Genomic DNA, 17,810 nt, shown 5'->3' with positions numbered 1-17,810 from the left:
TCAAATGTCCCTGTTTGTGTTTGTACCACCGTGCAGAGAAACTGTCTCCTCAAAACCACCACTAGAGGTCCAACTTACACAAGTTACTGTCAGAAGTAAACACAGAGGTTTGAGTTTACATATTTGTCACCATTTGGACCATAAATATCCAAACAGATTTTATGGAATTCTGTTCAGGACATCTGCAGGCTTTGAAAAGTTTTAAAAGCATTAAAATGCATCCCCTCAAATAAGGTCTTAAACTTCATGTATGTTTCATTGATTTCTTGCTGTAGACAGTAACGTTAGTTTAAAGGCTTTTAGTTTTAAGCTCTACATCTTTGAACTACGATGGCAGTTTCAAGGTGCTTAACATCAGCATACAAGCAACTGATCAACATGACAAAATATTTTTAAAGAAAAGTTATAAATACAGAAATAAAACAAGTTTCAGTCAATACTGTCAGACCAAACACACTACAGCAGCTAGGAAGTGTTGATTTTTAGCAAAAACTTCAATTAACTTAAATAAATTGTATCATAATTAATCCGTCCACCAGTCCAGATCATATTAATTAATTATTTTACTAGAAATTATTGTTATATACAGCCGGGAAGTCCTGACAAAAATGTGATTAAATGTATTAACTTACGTGAATCAGGTATAAAATTACATTATGTGTGGTATTAAAATATCTTAATGTCTTAAATCTGATTTGGTAAACTGTGTTTGCGTTTCCATGTTGGTCAATAAGAAATGTTGACTTAATGTTGGACAAAAGGTTTAATTACTTGAAATCATCCTGTTGGGACTCAAAATTCATTTCATTTGAAATGTATTGATTTCTAGAAATATATGAACTCTGGGTCAAAATGTTGAAATATACCTGTTTTGTCTTTTTTAGATTATTGTTTGGCTGGTTGCCTTCTTTTGATTTGAATAATAGTTGAGATCCAGTCAGACACTCAACGAAGGTCCACAGTCAGAGATGAAGATGTGAGCATCCCAAGCCGATTGTTTTTTTAAACCCTTCTTCATACAGTAATCGAATGTACAGTCTGAGTGGAGCTACGGGTCAGTCAACGCTTATGACTGTCCGCCTGAACAGCCTCTCTGATTGGATTAAAGGGTTAACGGCTGCTTTGTAGCACAGGTCAGACAGATTTTCTGTAAGTGAGCTGTACGTCAACCCTGACACAGTGATGTTGAAACCTGCTGCTCACATTTATCCATCAAGCCGCAGAAACACTTTAAATCTCTGATCTGAACCCTTCCGTCACTAAACTGTGACATAACTGATAGAAAGAGATTTCAGCAGTGGGAGAACAGAAATGCATGAAATAAAACATGAATGAATTCACATTTCCAGGTCTATATTTATATTCAGGGGCTCTACTGGAATATCTTCGCATGATTTCCAGTAAAAACTCTTTATTTATCTTCTACTGGTCCTTTATGCAGCCCCTCAGTTCAGCCTCTGTCTGAAACAGGCCGTTTTAGCTCCTGTCTCTTTAAGGCCCGCCTCCTGATGAGCCCACTCTGTTCTGATTTGTCGGCTTCAGGAAGCTTCCTCCGACTCCGGAAACTATGTAAACAAACTATAGTTGCAAGATTTCACTTCTTTTTTTACATGTGTTGTTTATTTATTCATTATTCAATATTATATATTTAATTTTTACCAACGTTAACCTCAAGTTTTAGAACTTTGACATCATAACAAACCACAAAATGGATGTTATGTTACCTCAATTTAAACGACATTTAAAAACAATATCAACAAAAAATGACCCTTAAAAATGAAATTGTCTTATTTATCAAACAAAATGAAGATGTTGGGTTTGATAGAAAGGTTTAAAATGAATCCTATTTAAGATAAACCACAATTAAATCAAATTTTGACGTCAGCCCTGTTTGGTGCAACAAGCTGATTATTATTAAAGTGCTTCAATCCTGCATGACAATAAAACTGATACAGAAGAAAGACACTTTTACATCTGGAGAACATTAAAATCTAACTTGTAATGTAAAGTTTTGCTACTATAATTCAAGGAAAAGTCTAAATAACTGTTTTAAAAATCTAAAGTCAGCATTTGATGTGGTCTTGAACCAGAACATGAACACAAACTTCAAACTCTTTTGACTGTCAGGTAAATAATCTGAATTTGGTGAAATTATGGCAATAAAATTAATAATCCTCCCTTCAAAAACAATCAAACCAGTGAGACACAAATATAAACTATTCAAATATGATTTTATTCAGATATGATTTATTCACAGCAAAGCCTAAAACTGGATGAAAATATATATCATATCGTGTTTTCAAATACAAATACAGTGAGCAATAAATGTAAACATCATTAGAGATAAAATATGATCAAATATTCAGACGTATGATACATATTTCATATTATCTTCTGCCAGTTAATCACACAACTCAAAGCTCAAGTAGAGATACAGCAAGCAAACAGTCACTTTGTCCAACAGTGCATTTATCAACTCTTAAACATGTTTTATTTTAAATATATATATTTTAGCTTAAACATGATATTCCACTGTCAAATTAACTCATCAACAATAGTTCAAATATTTCCTGATTGTCTGAACATTTTGACTCCAAAACCAACTAGTCAGCTAACAAAATAAACAAAATGTACGGAGGCCCTGAGGTGCAAAACACAACAACATTTTGGAAAACACATTATGTTGTGTTTTCTGTTAAGTCGTTTTGTTTTGCGCCTCAGGGCCGCCGTAAAAAACAGAAACTGATCCACTTTATTGCAGTACAGAGTTTAATCTGGGTGCAGCTTCACGTACCTGAGAGACACTTTCTGGAAACATTTGTGCGTCTCTGTTGTTGTTTCATAACTTTAATTTGGTTCAACTTTGTTTTTAACAGCCACCTTTGTCAAATCAGGCTGGTTCATGTTATGTCACCCTTGTTGCGCCCTTTGACCTTTTATTCTGTCACTTTTGTGAGGTTGCAACCATAACCTGATAGCATAAAAAAATAACCAAAAAACCCTAAACAAAGACGAATCTGACAGAAGACCACAGTCGGATCTTTTTGCAGTGACAAACAACACTTAAAAACAGAGAAACAGTTTAGATTGAACATGCTGAAGACAATAAAGCGGCGCTCCACTGATTTTATGCGTCAGCGTCTGTTTCCAGGTGTTATATGTGAAGAAAAGTTGTAGAAAAAAGTTGTGGCTCCACAGGGAGCTGTGTGAAATCTGATAAACTGCCTCAAGTGACTGTTGGCAGGTTGCATTGTGGGTAATGTAGGTGGCAGGTTTTGACAAGGAAGAATTTGTGGAATAAAAAGGACAAAAACAACTGTCCATCATGTTAAAAGAGTGAAACATTAAATCGGTGGAGTACTCTTTTTTAAAGCCAGAAACACTTTCTGAAGTTTAAAACAAAAACAAAAAAGTGAATTAAGAGACATTTACACGTCGATGTGTCCAGTTTGAAACAACACACACTCGAATGATAAAGATTCTTTCTATGTTTATGTCCATTTTAGAGGAAATGAGAATTTCCTTTTTGAAACCTCAAATTCTGATATTTCCCAGAAGGGAGAAGCTGTAATAATTTGATTTGTCAAAATATTAACTGTCGTGTTATTATCAAAAACAATAATATCTCGGAGTTCAATTTTGTGCCACTGTTGACATTTAATTATTTTTTAAAACCATTTTCAAGCAAAAAACATCCTTAATGTTTTCCTGTTCATGTTCAAATTCAGTTCAGTTTCGTTTAGGCTTCGCCCTCTGAGAGCTGTTGCTGTTGGGTTTATCCCCGCGTGCATGCACAGTCATGTAGATTTTCTTTCGCGCCACTGTGCGCCCTGCACAGACCCTCTCAGGTTCGCATCCACGGTGCATTATACTAGTGTGACCAGAGATCTGCTCCCATTTGTTCTTCAGCGTTTGATGCAGTCACCTGTCAAGTGAAGAAAGGAAGTCATGTCTTCAAGCAAGACTCAGCGCCCCACAGAAGCGGTCCATCAGTGCCCCAACTGTCAGATCGGCTACATGATGCCCTCTGACCTTGCTGCAAGACTTGTCTCGGTGCCAAGCACGCCGGAGTGGCACTTACTGCCCAGGCTGCATGGGCCCTCTGCGCTCACCTGCCCGAGGTAGACAGTGAGTGAATGCCTTCACAGCGCTGCAGCTATATGATGATGGAGATGACAGCTGGGCTGGCTGTGCTAGCTTCACAGTTGAAGAAGCTGTGGATATTTTTGACCGCCCCAAACCAGGAGGGGTCCACGGTGCTGGGCACAAGTCTGATGACTCAGCTCCCTCCATCGCTGGTTGCACCAGCCCCTTGGCTCTCCCCACTGGGAGACCTAAAGCTCGATGAAGAGAAGGGAGCCCCGCTGGCGATGCTATCTCCCGCTTCATCACGTCCTGCTGGCCATCTGCCCGCACAAGCTCTCCTCCAGGATCTTCTGAGCATTATTAAGATGGCGGATGACCTGAAGGACATCCCTATGCTGGCAGATCCACCTACACCTGTTTGTGGTGTCTTAGGAGGAGACGTTTGTGTTCTGGAGCCGGCGTCCAGGCATCTCCAAATGTAGCCTTGTGTCACGGAGCTCTGGCCATTCATCAATGCAGCTTTTTTCAAACCCAGGAAGCTGAAGGCACCGCTACGATCACTTCACCAGAGTTCACAGGGATACAGAGCACGGGTTTCCAGCCCTATCAGCCCCGGTGGGCTGTTTGGGTCGCTCCTTCAGAGCGCCACCACACACTTTCAAGATGCGTCTGCGGAAGCGAACAGAGTTAGGAGACACATCTCATGGAGCAGAACTGTGTCACGTCCTCAGCAACCCCAAAGCTCCTGGCATGACCGCTGGGATGCACGCTCCAGACCGAGGCGCAGTGGCAGCACTGGCTGCGGGGCGCAGCCCACACCTGCATAGCCTCCTCATTCGCCTCGGCATCCTCCTCCAGAGGCCACGTCTCAACAAGCTCCGCGCCGTCCTGCTGCCAGATGCCGGCGCCCAGCCTGACCCTGGTCCAACCCACCCACTGAGTCACCTCACAAACAGACACGATATTGATGGGACACAGGGAAAGTGGGGTTTTCTCTGAAATCTGCCAGAAACAACGCCCACCTGTTACTAAAGAGCAGTTTCCTCTCAGTCAGTTCACTTTTGTCTCCACTGAGCATTCAACAACTGTTTATGCTGAGACACACGTCGTCCACCCACCACGTTACCTCTGCTGCAAACACACACACAGGGCGTCAGTCGCTGAGAAGTCCTGTCACTCTCTCATGTTTTTATGAGCGTCTGACATGTCCACAGAGGCTCCACAAACATTTGCACGCCCGCTTTCAGAGCAGTGCTCAGCGTGGTGAAGTCTGCTTTCCATGAATGAATGGATGGAAAGATTAATCACGTGGGGCTTCACTCTCCAGTTTGTCAGCCATTCCCCTCCATTCAACAGAGTGTTTGAGACTGTCAGAGAGACAAAGATAACTGCTCTGACCACAGAGTTGTAGGAGCTCCTGGGAAAGGGAGCGATTTCCCAGGTTTCTCCTGGTGAGGAGAGTGACGGTTATTACTCCCACTACTTCCTAGTGCCAAAGAAAACAGGCAGAATGAGACCGATTCTCTTCTTCTCAACAAATCCATAATGAAGAGACCTTCTCACATGTTAACCATAAAACATGTACTGGAGTGTGTGCGTCCTGACGATTGATTCACATCCATCAACCTAAAAGACGTGTCACAAAATAAAAGATACGTCACAAAAGACGCATGGTAACTGCAGTCGTATCCGACATACTGGAAAAACCCTCGTTTCTGTCGGCAGGGTTCCCCTCAGGATCACACATCTCACACAGAAGCATCTCTCTACGGATGTGGGAGGTGTGTAAATCTCATGAGGTAGGAGAGAAATGTTCAGAGCCAACATCCCTCCACATGAACTGCCTGGAGCTGTCCGTGGTGCTGAAAGTGCTGAAACACTTTACTCCACTGTTGAAAGACAAACGTTTAGCGGTGAGGACAGATGACAGCGGCGTATATAAATCACCACGGTGGTGTTCACTCAGCTTGGCTGCTGGAAATAGCCGGAAGCCTCCTGCTGTGGTGACAATTTCAACATCAACATTGATAGTAACACAAACTGATGCCTGTAAGTGTTGTAAAATAAAAGCAGTATGTTGTTTCAGACTGGACACGCTTGTTAAAAGAGATTTTTCACGACGTCTCACAGCAGAGTGATCAGAAACAAGTATAGTATAAATATAATAATATAAATAATAAATTAAAGTTCACATAGTTTTGCACATTCAGAGTGATGAGGTTCAGCTGGTGTGAAATAAATAAACATTCGCGGTGAATTTATATGCATTCAGTTTGAAAAGTATACTCACAAAATGTACATGTTTGATAAATACATCATTAACATCATTAGCCCTCTGTTTGAGTCACGGGACGCGACGATGACATCACCACGTATTTACAATCTTAGTTACACCAACAAAACTGTTCTCAAACTCAAAACGAAGCGACGTCACCTCAAACTTTTCTTCACTACGACACTGAAGTTTCACCTTTTTCTTCACATCCTGTCAGTTTGACAGAAACAGTTAAAATCTAAATGTCCACCATCAAAACACACAGCTGCTAAAAACGCAGTTTATAACAAATGTTACAATATATTTAAAATTTATACTATTTTGGTCGTAATCGTTCCCTTTTTCTCCTGTATTTCATCCCATCGCTGGATACAAACGCCAAACTGAAAGAGGAAACTGAGGTCGGCGTTTCTTGAAGAAATGGTGATGCTTTATTTTAAAGGTCTGTAATTGCTAAAAAAAATAGTTTCTTAGGAAGCTTTTTGTTTAATTTTGTGGTACTTTGGTGAGAAATTACTCCATTTAAACCCAAGTAAGCAGTTTTATTGTAAACTCTACTCCTCATGTACATTGAATTATATGTTTGATTGAAGTTTGACATTTTTGCTCTGACTAAAAGACTCTGGAAGTTACACTTAATTGGAAGTGTACCAATTAAACACAGTCTCTATTTTCCTTATAATTACCACCAATTTACAAAAGTTCTTTCCATGAAACCTCGTGGAAATCTCGAAGAAATTATGGGAACCAATGTTCAAACATAATAATTTGTATAAAAACATTGTAAGTTTATTTATTAAAACTGCAAACCATAAAAAAATCCTTAAATTGGGAAATTACAGACCAGTAAAACAAAGCAAAAATTGTTTAGCCGAGGCGGCGTGCCACCTCTCATCATGTGATCAATTTATCTAGTAGATGAAAGCCTAAACAGCCACATACGACTGAACACATGGCGTTTGATGTATAAAATAAAGCTGCTCTTTCTCCAGGAGGAAAACGTCTTATATCATGACTTTGTACTTATTTGTAGGAGCGTTTCTTTCTGCTATTAAACAGAAAACCCTGCTGAGAGTCTTCAGTCGTCTCAAGCAACATAAGTCAACATTAGAGTGCTGCATTTTTATAATTCTCACAAAGTTATTCTTTAAAACGTATATTATAACAACAAGTTAAGATATTACTTCCAAAGCAAAACGTCCCTGAAACTTTAAATCAACACTGAATTAAGCTTCAAATCTTATTTAATTTACTTTGATTAATTAGCTCTAACAGTGAATTAAGAGAAATAAGTTTTGCATTTAGCACTGAAGTTAACAGAAAAGCACCATGTTAGCATTGAAGAACATTCCTCATTGAAATCAATGGAAACCAGAAGCTGCAGGCTGCTGCTAAACAGCCACAATGCGCCAAAACTCAAGAAAGACAAACTTAAGTTTGAAATATTAATTAAACAGTCCACTGATTGAAATGAAGTTAATTTAAGACTATATTAAGATTATAAAGCTAGTGCAGCTTAAATATACTGTAGTTTTTACTCTGAAAATATATTAAATACTAATTTTATTTAATGTGTTTCTATATTTCTGCTAAAGCTTCCAGCAGTACTATTTCTTCTCTTTTAAATTCAAATCTGTAGATCCAAAATATTTAAATATCAAAAATATTTCAGTTTGGTCCTTTCTGCTTCCTCTGATTAAAACACGTTGAGTTATAAACAAACACAGCTGCCTTTGTGATAGAGAAGTGAAACAAACAAACAACCAAAAAAAAAGTGTCAGAAAGTTTATCAGCTAAAGTAAAGCACAGCCGTGTGTTTGGAGACTTTCATGCTCAGAAATCAAATACATTCAAATAGTGAAATATGTGATCTGGATGTTATTTTTTTATGTATATAAAAACTTAGAAAGAGTTAAATCCCATCAGTTTGTATTTTATAAACTGTTCTGAAGTACTCTGTCGCTGCTGTCGGGTGAAAACACATCAGAAAAATAAGTGTTAAGTTTTGTCCTTTGGTAATGTGCACCGTATAGAAATGACCAATCAACCCTCTGACTTTGACCTTGTTTAAACGTTGGTGTGGGACACAAGCTGAATGTCTTTAAATTAAACCGATTAAAGAATAAAAGGCCTGTAAAAATGTAATTAAACAAACAAAAAACGTGTTTTTTTTTTCCCCTCAACAGCAACGATTCAGCCTCACAGGACACCGAAGCACCAAGACAGAGCCGTTCCGGTCGTCTCGTTACGTCATCATAATGAACATAATGTGTGCTGAGCTATAAAGGTTAAAGACGTGGGCGGGTTTCTAAAAGTTTAAGTGGTTTTTTTTTGCATAGATGATGTTAGTCGAGAAGCTGTTTCGGGAGTATTTCCAACTCTGCAAAAGGATATAAAACATTTCTGGTTGAATCATCAGACACTTTCTCAGCAATGACGATGAGCTTTCAGATTTTGTAGGGATGAATTCAGCAGTTTTAAAAAAGGTCCCATGTAGAGATTTTGGATGCTTGCAAAGCTTTGAAGCAATGTTTTAATGTGTGAGTCTCTGTTTTGTTTGTTCATGTAAATACTCACAAAAACTCCACAGAGCATCTTCAATTAATTCACTTTAGGAAATGGATCATTTTTGGATCAATTCAGCAACTATGATGCTTAATGTTTTCTCCCTGATGGAGATGAGGAAGCCTTCTAAATAAGGATATTATAGTAAAAGGAGTTGACTAAATAAAAGTGAAATTATTTGATGCTCAAGTTTTCTAAGAGATTTATGTTTCTTTGTACGTTTGATGTAAATTCATTTAAGGTAAAAAATATACTCTGTATCGGCAGCTCTTTTTGACTTCATTGATTGATAAACAGCCTAAAAATGGGTGATGATGGACTGTAACGAGACAACGCGGCTCTCAGTCTGTCTTGTTGTTTCGACTAAACAAACAAACTTCTGACATTCGCTCTCCGATAAGGAGACGTGGTGGTTTTCGGGAGGTTGAGGAGGAATCTCGGCTGCTTCTACCTCAGCCGGGCGGAGAAGCAGCGCATGTACTCCGTCATCCAGCGGTCGTCCGCCACCGTCAGTTGCGACCGCCTCAGCTTCTCCAGGTCAGCTGACCGCGCACGCCGCCGGTCCAGGTTGGAGCTCCGCTTGTCGGACTCGCGCCGGGTCTGAACGCAGGCGTCGGCCGTGTGGCTCTGTGAGGAGAAACCAGAGAGGAGTTGAAAAGCACACCGGTGTTTCATTATTAATGTCTGCAGAGTGTTTGGTGACACGGCTTCACTTCTCTGGTGTCCCGTGAACGAGGCAGAGTTGTTTTTACATTTTACGTCCTCGACTTTAAGTTGATTCTCTTTGTCAAAGACCTTTTAAGTTACATATACAAGAACATAATAAGGACATGAGTATATTTAAGAGACAAAACAATAATATTAAAGGATTTTAGGACCAAAAAGGACCAAAACCAACAGTCTGTCTGTCAATACTTTATGACTTCCCTACTCTGCCTGTGGCTTTCAGATCCAGACCCATTGCTTTCTACTGAAGACATAAATCTTTAAAAACACTTAACAAATACATTGTTTCATTTTTAAAAACAGCTGGTCACTGTAGATTTTAGGAAACGTTACTCAAACGGAAGGAAATAGACCATTTGTTGGGGACTATTTTCAACTGCGGATTAATCCACATTTGTTGCTCTAGTGAGTATTTCAACCAGCAGGATGTTGTGTGTGGGGATGATTAATCGTTTTTGGACAACAATGGAGGTCTGTTCATAGAGGAATAAGATGTATCAGGCTTTGGATACACAAACAATACTTGTTTGGTTTTTTAAGAGGTTTGTTGATCATAAGAAAATATAGAATATCACCATATGTGCTTTGGAAAGTCAGTCAGTTGTGATGAAGTGTTTTTGTATTTTAAATTAATAGGCTAAAACAAACAGAAACACCAGTTCAGAGTCTTTAACTTGTTCAGTTTCTGTTTAACGCTCTTTAAAATACACCGAGTGTCTTCACTGAGTCAAACTCACGTCATTCGGCGTCCGCCTGACCTCCATCTGTCTCTCAGTCCAGTCCGGTTGGCTGGTCGGCCGCCAGTTCTCCTTCTCCTTGGAGCTGGATGGCGGTTGGCTCTTCGCTCTCGGCGGTTTGCGAACAGCAGCCGGTTTGTTGTCATGGGAACTGTCCCGGTGTCCCGGCTCAGAGCGAGGAGTGCGGCGGCGGTGACGTCGTTTCGGTGCCGGGTTTACCGGCTCCCCGTCAGAAGACGACGCGTCGGCTGGGCCGTCGTCTGTCGCCGTGTCATCTGAGGGTCTGCTGGTGTTCGGAGCCGCCGTCGCCGCCGCCGAACTACCGCCGGCTTCGTTTACATCGTTTTCTATAACGGCACCTTTAGATTAAAGCCACACACACAGGTCAGAGTCACTTATTAAAAAAATAATCATTTCATCATTGATTGTCTGTCGTTAGGTTGCAGGTGATTATTTTTAATATTTGAAGGTGTTTACATGCATATTGATTATTTGATTATAACCAGATTAATGCAATAATCTGATGATAGCCAGTCTTGTGTTACTAGTTTGTGTTAATTTAGTTCAGGTTGAAATCAGAGTTAAAAATCCCTTCCTGACTTGTTTTCAGACATTTTAAAGTACTGTTTTGAACAATAATTTGTGTCTGATATGTTTTATCACAAAAAAAGTTCAATTACGTCTTTAGAAATTGCATCTTCTCCTCCCGAAAATCCAGAAACTTTGAATATTTTAACTTTTTTTTTTATTAACTGCTGGACACAAGAAGTCTCCTATGTTCATATCACACTTGTGTAAGTTGAATACTGAACCACGATTGGCTCCAAACTAGTTGTGATGTCACACATCATGCTCGTAGGTACACGACTTAAACTCAGATTTAAGGTGAGCAAAGAGAAACTTTCCTCCTTCAGCGGATTATTCAAAAACAGGTAGAGCTGCAACGATTAGTCGATCGATAGAAAATTAATCAGCAACTGTTTTGATGATCAATTGTTTAAAGCAAAAAAAAAACAAAAAAAGGTTCCAGCTTCTCCAATGTGACGATTTACTGTCTTTCATTGACATATATGACAGTTAATTAACTATCTTAACATTTTAGGCTCTTAGTCAAATAAAACAAGCAAACTGAAGACATTATTGTGGCCTCTGAGATATTTTTTCACTATTTTTTTTATCATTTTGTAGAGAAACCGATCAATCGGGAAAATAACGAGTAGATGAATTGATCCTAAAAACAGCTTAGTGTGAAGCTCAAACATCACAGTCTGATGACAATCATAAAAACACACTTTTGAATGGAGTTAAACATGGCGGTTAGTTGTAGCTCAAAGAGGTCAAAACTCCAGCAACACTTATAGTATATAGAGCAACCAACATGTTTCAGCTTGTGGCCTTCATCGGGGTCATCGTAAAGACCAAAAGCCGAAACATGTCGGTCTAACAGTAAAGTGTGTTCTATATACTACAAGTGCTGCTGAAGTTTTGACCTCTTTAGACTTTTTTTTTCCCTTCTCTGTGCAACTTGGAAGTAGGTGAAGTTGTGCCAGACACTCTTCCTCTGCCTCTACGGTTCATTGTAGCTTTGCTGACCCTGCAGCAAACTACAGGCCTTCTAAAAATTGAGTTGGTGAAACTGGGAGAAGTGCTGAGCTGGTCTCTATACACTCTCCTGACTTAGATGCAGCCATGGAAATGTTAAAAGAGACACAGTGCGGCTGTTATCTCTGGGCTCTCTGTGTAAACAGGAGGGAACAAAAACCTTCAGTCCATATATTTTTAGCATCAGTGTCTCTGGAGGTAAACCAGCCTCTGGCTCTCATACTGTCAGTGTGACGCGCACACAAAAGAGAACAAAACAAACACCTCTCGAGGGTTTATTAGATTATTCCAAACTTTTCATGGACATCAAAAACAGGAAGTAGAGGAACTTGTTTCACTCTCTTCACCTTCACAGTTTGTGTAAATCTCTGTTTTCTGACACCAAACTCAAAACCCAGGTGAGATTACAGTTTATTCACTGCAACCTGATAAAACAGGAGTATTTAGGTTTTTACTGCATGGAAAAGATACATTTATTGAAGTTATAAATTTACTGTTGATTATTTTCCTGATTAATTGTTTGGTTGTCAGAATAGTGAAAAAAATGCACATTAAAAGTTTTGAGAGCCTGAGGTGACGCTTTTCAAATTAGAGCTACAACAATTAGTCAATTAATGGATGAGTCAGTCAACAGAAAATTAATACTTCTTCAAGCAAAAATGCAAAACATTCTCTAGTTCCAGCTTCTCAAATGTGAGGACTTACTGCTTTGTGACATTAAACTGAATATTTTTGTGTTTTGGACTGCTGGTCGGACAAAACAAGTGAGGACCAAGCATCTAAAATGAAAATATATTTAGTTTACAATGAGATAAAACTGAAAAAAGCAACAAAAAGAATCTGGAACCAGAGCATTTTTTTTTATCCATCCTTATTTGTATCTATGTGGTTCAGCTCCGGGTGTGGAAGTGTAATTTTGAAGGACAGGTATTTATGTACCTTTTGATTATTTGTAAACTTACAATCTGACCTTAATGTATGGATGCTGGGAGGTGCTACTGGCATCGTCTGTTTTGTTTTCTCTTTGTGGGCTATGGTTTACATTTACACATATATATGCATATACTGTATGATACTGGTGCTTTTTGTCTGTGTGAATCTTGCCTGATGAAGGTCTGAGAACCAAAACGTTGTTAATAAAGACAGTACGAGTGATCAACAACCTGTCAGATTTTTTGGTCCTTTCACAGTCAGAGTTTATGCCTGACTCTGGAGAACTTTATAGTACTTTGTGTGTGTGTGTGTGTGTGTGTGTTATTTGTGGGTTTGGGTGGAAATAGTGTGTAAAGGTGTAATTGTTTTGTGTTGATTGGTGACCACATAATGTGCCCTTTATAAAGAGAGAGCTCACTGCTGTCGTACATGCTCTGAAGAAGGCTTCATGCAGATTTATCAGCCTATTGATTATGAATAAATTGATCTAAAAGACCAATACATGAGGTGACTCCTTTTGCTGTTTTTTAACTATGGAGCGCTGCTTTTTTCCTGACTTTGTTCTGGAGAATATAAACTTTGTAGTGCTTGTTACCTACTTGAAAAATTAAAAAATGATCAGTATATCATCAACTTCTGTGTCCAATATTTAATCTAATCTAATCTAATCAATCCAGATCTAGTTAGTCAGTAAAACCATCTCCAGCACTATAAAGGTCACAGTTTGCTCACCTGTGGTCGGTGCAGCGTCTACAGCTGCTTCTTCTGCAGCTCCCGCTTCAGCCTCTCCGTCCTCAGTAGGCGGTTTGGGCCCAGAGCTGGACTTCAGCTCCCACGTCTTCTGTTTGACCTCTGAGGACGGCGGTGGCTGCAGCGAGACGGACAGAGGGACGACTTTGTTCCTGGTCAGCCTCGGCGTGGACCAGCCGCTGGAGTCAGAGCTGCTGTCCCAGCCCTCCCAGAACCAGGGCTTGTGGGAATGCTCCATCACCCGCCGGGTCAGACGGTACTTCAGCGAGTCCTCGTAGCATTTGGAAAACGTCTCCCATTTGGGATCCCTGAACTTTTTCATGTATTCTGTACGAATTTTCTTGGTCACCATGGTGCTTGTTACTGCTGGTGCTTGGTCCAAATCACTGGGGGAAATAAGACAGTGACATAAATACATAGATCAGTACCGCACTCAGGGATTGTTATTATCACAGGATGAGAAATATTCAAATGCCTGTACTTTATTTAAATGTATAGATATTAAAACAATAAATTGATATTGGTGATCAGCCTGAAGAATTACCTACAGTATGTCATTAGTCATTTGATTTAGAGAAATTAAAAACATGATTGACTGCTAATTTTTTGGGCTTTTCAGCTCATCACATAACTTTCTGCTACAAATTAGAGGAAGACGCAGGGATTTTATCGCCAAAGTCGGCTCTATTCTGACCTGCAGGTTTATGAGAAACAAAACTTTTTAAACAATTTACAAAAATACAAACAACAGACGGCATAATTGATGGTTGACCATAAAAAAAAGGGCAGGATTCAGGGATATTTCTATAAGTTATCGGAACAAATTAGGCAAAGGAGGATACACAAATCTGTTTTCTCTAATCTTTGATTTTTGCTAAAATATTGGATCATTTGAACATTTATTGAAATGAAAGCATGTTAGAAGTTTAAAGGGAAAAATCACTATTTGGTGGAGCTGTTAACAACTCATAGACATGTGAAATGTGACCACGACTACACACTGCTTTTTGTAAGACGTCAAAAGACAAAAAGGTTGGAAACCACTGGTTTCATCTTTAACAATGTGTTGTATTTTAAAAGCTTGTTATGTTATCCATTGTGTCAAATCTTCATCTGAAAAGTAACTAAAGCTGTCAAATAAATGTAGCGGAGTAGAAAGTACAATATTTCCCTCTGAAATATAGAAGTATAAAGTAGAATCATATGGAAATACTCAAGTAAAGTACAAGTACCTCAAAACAGTTGAGTAAATGTACTTAATTACTTTCCAAAACTGGAATATAAAACAATAATGTGAATATTCTTCCGCCAAATAAATTAACTTGTAGGTGTCTGAGGGGATCTACCTGCGGCACTTGGTGACGTCACTCTACCAGGTGTGGTCTACCTGTAGGCCCCGCCCACCTCCTGCTACAACAGATTACAGTCAGCAGAGGAGGATTATTAGCCTTATTACTGCTGTTATTCCTACTGCACAATCCAATAACACACCATCTATTTCAACCATGAGTCCTCTCGCCTACACACCATTTATTTTTATTTAATTTCTTCAAATACCCGCTATCTTTATAGAAATATAATACATAAATTATTCATTTGATTGAGCTGGCCTATATCCGAAGGGAGGACGACACCGGGACAACATTTACTATAAATTGTAATACTGAACAGCAAATTATTTCTAATTAATTGATGTATTTTTGCTGTAAGAGAAATACAGATCTCTTATTTTACAGGAGGCGTTAATTCGGCTCAGGCACACCCCTGTACATCGTCTTTTTCAGGATTGCAGCCTTTAAACACACCGCAGAGAAAAATAACGTATAGGTGTTTGTCAGTTAAAGATGAAAAAATATCATTATGTGTTTAAATATGAGCTTTAAATGACAGCAACCCGTGTATTAACAGCCATATTCTCAGCCGTTACGCTCACCTGCCTCCGTTAAACCCCGTTAGTAAACACGGTGAGGTTTAAATATTGAGCCTAACGGAAGGGTATTAACGTCTAAAATAATTTTTACTCAGCCAGACCTCATTCCAGAGCGGTCCAGTGTGATTTACACCCAGTCTGTGCCTGCAGTCCGGCCGTCACACAACGAGCATCGTTCCGCTTCTCCAACTGACATCAAACACCGACAGCCGAGCTACAGGCTAAAGCTAGCTACAAGCTAAAGCTACAGTACAACGATTTTTTTCCCTAGGATGGCGAAGTCACGGCCCGCCCTACTCTGTCTCTGATTGGCTAGTACTCTGGGTTAGGTTTCGGCATGAGGAGTGATATTGGTTAGGATTAGGGTAAGAATATCAGGATAAGTCAATCAGAGGCTGAGTGGGGTGGGTTATGACTTCGCCATCCTAGAAAAATACAGTACAATATACAATTTCCGCCGGTTAAGACTTTCAAAGTAAAACTGACAAAATAATATAAATTCAAAACTCAGAGTCAGTCAGTGATTGAAGAAATAATAATAATAATAATAATAATAATAATAATAATAATAATAATAATAATAATAATAATAATAGTAGAGTACTTTTTAAAACACATAGTAACAAAGTGCTTCACATGTAGATTAAAATAGATACATACATACAAAGTTAGGATAGGAGCCACAAAAGCAGGGTCATCTCTGGATTTAAAATAGGAACTGGGAACAGATAATTGGATGGTCGGAGTGGCCAACAGCTAGAATAGGGGTTCAACAACTCTTCTATATATGCAAGGCCTTCTACATAATTAGTAAAATTTTGATGTCAATTCTGTGTTTTTCTGGAAGCCCATTACCATTATAGTAACTGACCTCCTTAATAAAACAATCATACTCAAATCCTTTACTTAAGTAAAAGTTCCAATACAACAATGTAAAATTGTTGTAAAATTGTTCCATTACAAGTAAAAGTCCTGCATGAAAACTCCTACTACAGTAAAAGTACATAAGTATTATGAGCTTGATGTAGTTAAAGTATTGCAGTAAAAGTAGTGGTTTGGTCCCTCTGACTGATATATTATTATATATGACATCATTAGATTATTAATAGTGAAGCATCAGTGTTAGAGCAGCATGTTACTGTTGGAGCTGCTGGAGGTGGAGCTAGTTTACACTACTTTATATACAGTTAGCTAGTTTAGTCCAGTGGTTCCCAACCTAGGGGTCGGGCCCCTCCAAAAGGTCAGCAGATAAATCTGAGGGGTCGTGAGATGATTAATGGGAGAGGAAAGAAGAAAAAACAAAGTTCTGATACACAAATCTGTTTTCAGTTTTTAGACTTTTTCTCTAATCTTTGATTTTTGCCGAAATATTGGATCATTTGAACATTTATTGAAATGAAACCACGTGAGAAGTTTAGAGGGGATAAAAGAGAGAAAAAGAAAAACGTTCTCATGTTTGTTTGCTGCTTACCTTTCTTCCTTACTGTCCATGTTGACTTTAAAACGATTAGCTTTCTATCTCAACTTCAAGACAACATAGACTAGAAAATAACACACCTGCTGATGACAAATGAAAATTTAAAACAGCTACTAAACTGACCTTGTGTTAAGATTGTTTTGTCAGCTGCTGTTTTCAAGTTCAATAATGAAATTTAAGAGGTGCAGGAACAACACGTGGAGTCACAAAGAGATTTCTAATGTATAAAACTAAACAAAATGGAGGTCTGGGATTATTTGACCTCTGCACTCAGTTAAAAATTCTCTTCGTTAAAAATGAAATCCACAGACAAAGGCTTAACCTGGATAGGATTTAAAACACACATTTTACTGTGTAGCATCATTCTGAAAAAAAAGAAGAGGAAAAAAATTTCAGACATGATGCAGAAAGCAAGAGTCAATGTAGAGAGATCATCATGTGATTGATTTATCGATTGGGGATTCAAAATTTCAGTGGTGAAATCATATTTTATTCTGAAAATAGAGCTAGCACCTAGCTAGTGGGTCCACTGAACTGCCATTACATCTGAGGAGAACCAACCTGTCACCAACATACTGGATAAGAATTAATAGAGAAGGAAATGCAAATTCACCTTCAGCTGTTTTGCACAATTGTTGAGTACACATCATTTTCTTGTAATGAGTGTTAAAGGTTTGTTAGAGAAGAAGCTGAATTAGATATATTTTCCAAATGAGGTGAAGCAGAGGA

The 17,810-nt window shown here is 38.8% G+C and overlaps 1 protein-coding gene across 3 annotated transcripts; it reads right to left on the bottom strand.

The window, feature by feature from the left end:
* Positions 1-8,131: 8,131 nt before the first annotated feature.
* ccsapa (centriole, cilia and spindle-associated protein a) lies at positions 8,132-15,896 on the bottom strand. 3 transcript variants are annotated; one of them, XM_042396253.1, is made up of 5 exons: positions 15,706-15,896; positions 15,021-15,084; positions 13,657-14,060; positions 10,390-10,748; positions 8,132-9,553 (listed from the first exon to the last, which is right to left on the bottom strand). In XM_042396253.1, exons 3-5 carry the CDS (start codon positions 14,024-14,026, stop codon positions 9,374-9,376), a joined length of 909 nt encoding a protein of 302 aa, XP_042252187.1. In that variant the 5' UTR covers positions 14,027-14,060; positions 15,021-15,084; positions 15,706-15,896; the 3' UTR covers positions 8,132-9,373. The 3 variants fall into 3 exon arrangements, with proteins under 3 accessions (XP_042252187.1, XP_042252196.1, XP_042252177.1); XM_042396262.1 differs by having other exon boundaries at positions 15,021-15,081; XM_042396243.1 differs by lacking the exon at positions 15,021-15,084 and having other exon boundaries at positions 15,706-15,894.
* Between the last annotated feature and the right edge of the window lie 1,914 nt (positions 15,897-17,810).

This window comes from Thunnus maccoyii, chromosome 2, assembly GCF_910596095.1.
Source record: "Thunnus maccoyii chromosome 2, fThuMac1.1, whole genome shotgun sequence".
Taxonomy (NCBI): Eukaryota; Metazoa; Chordata; class Actinopteri; order Scombriformes; family Scombridae; genus Thunnus; species Thunnus maccoyii.
This window is presented reverse-complemented; position numbering and strand designations above follow the sequence as displayed.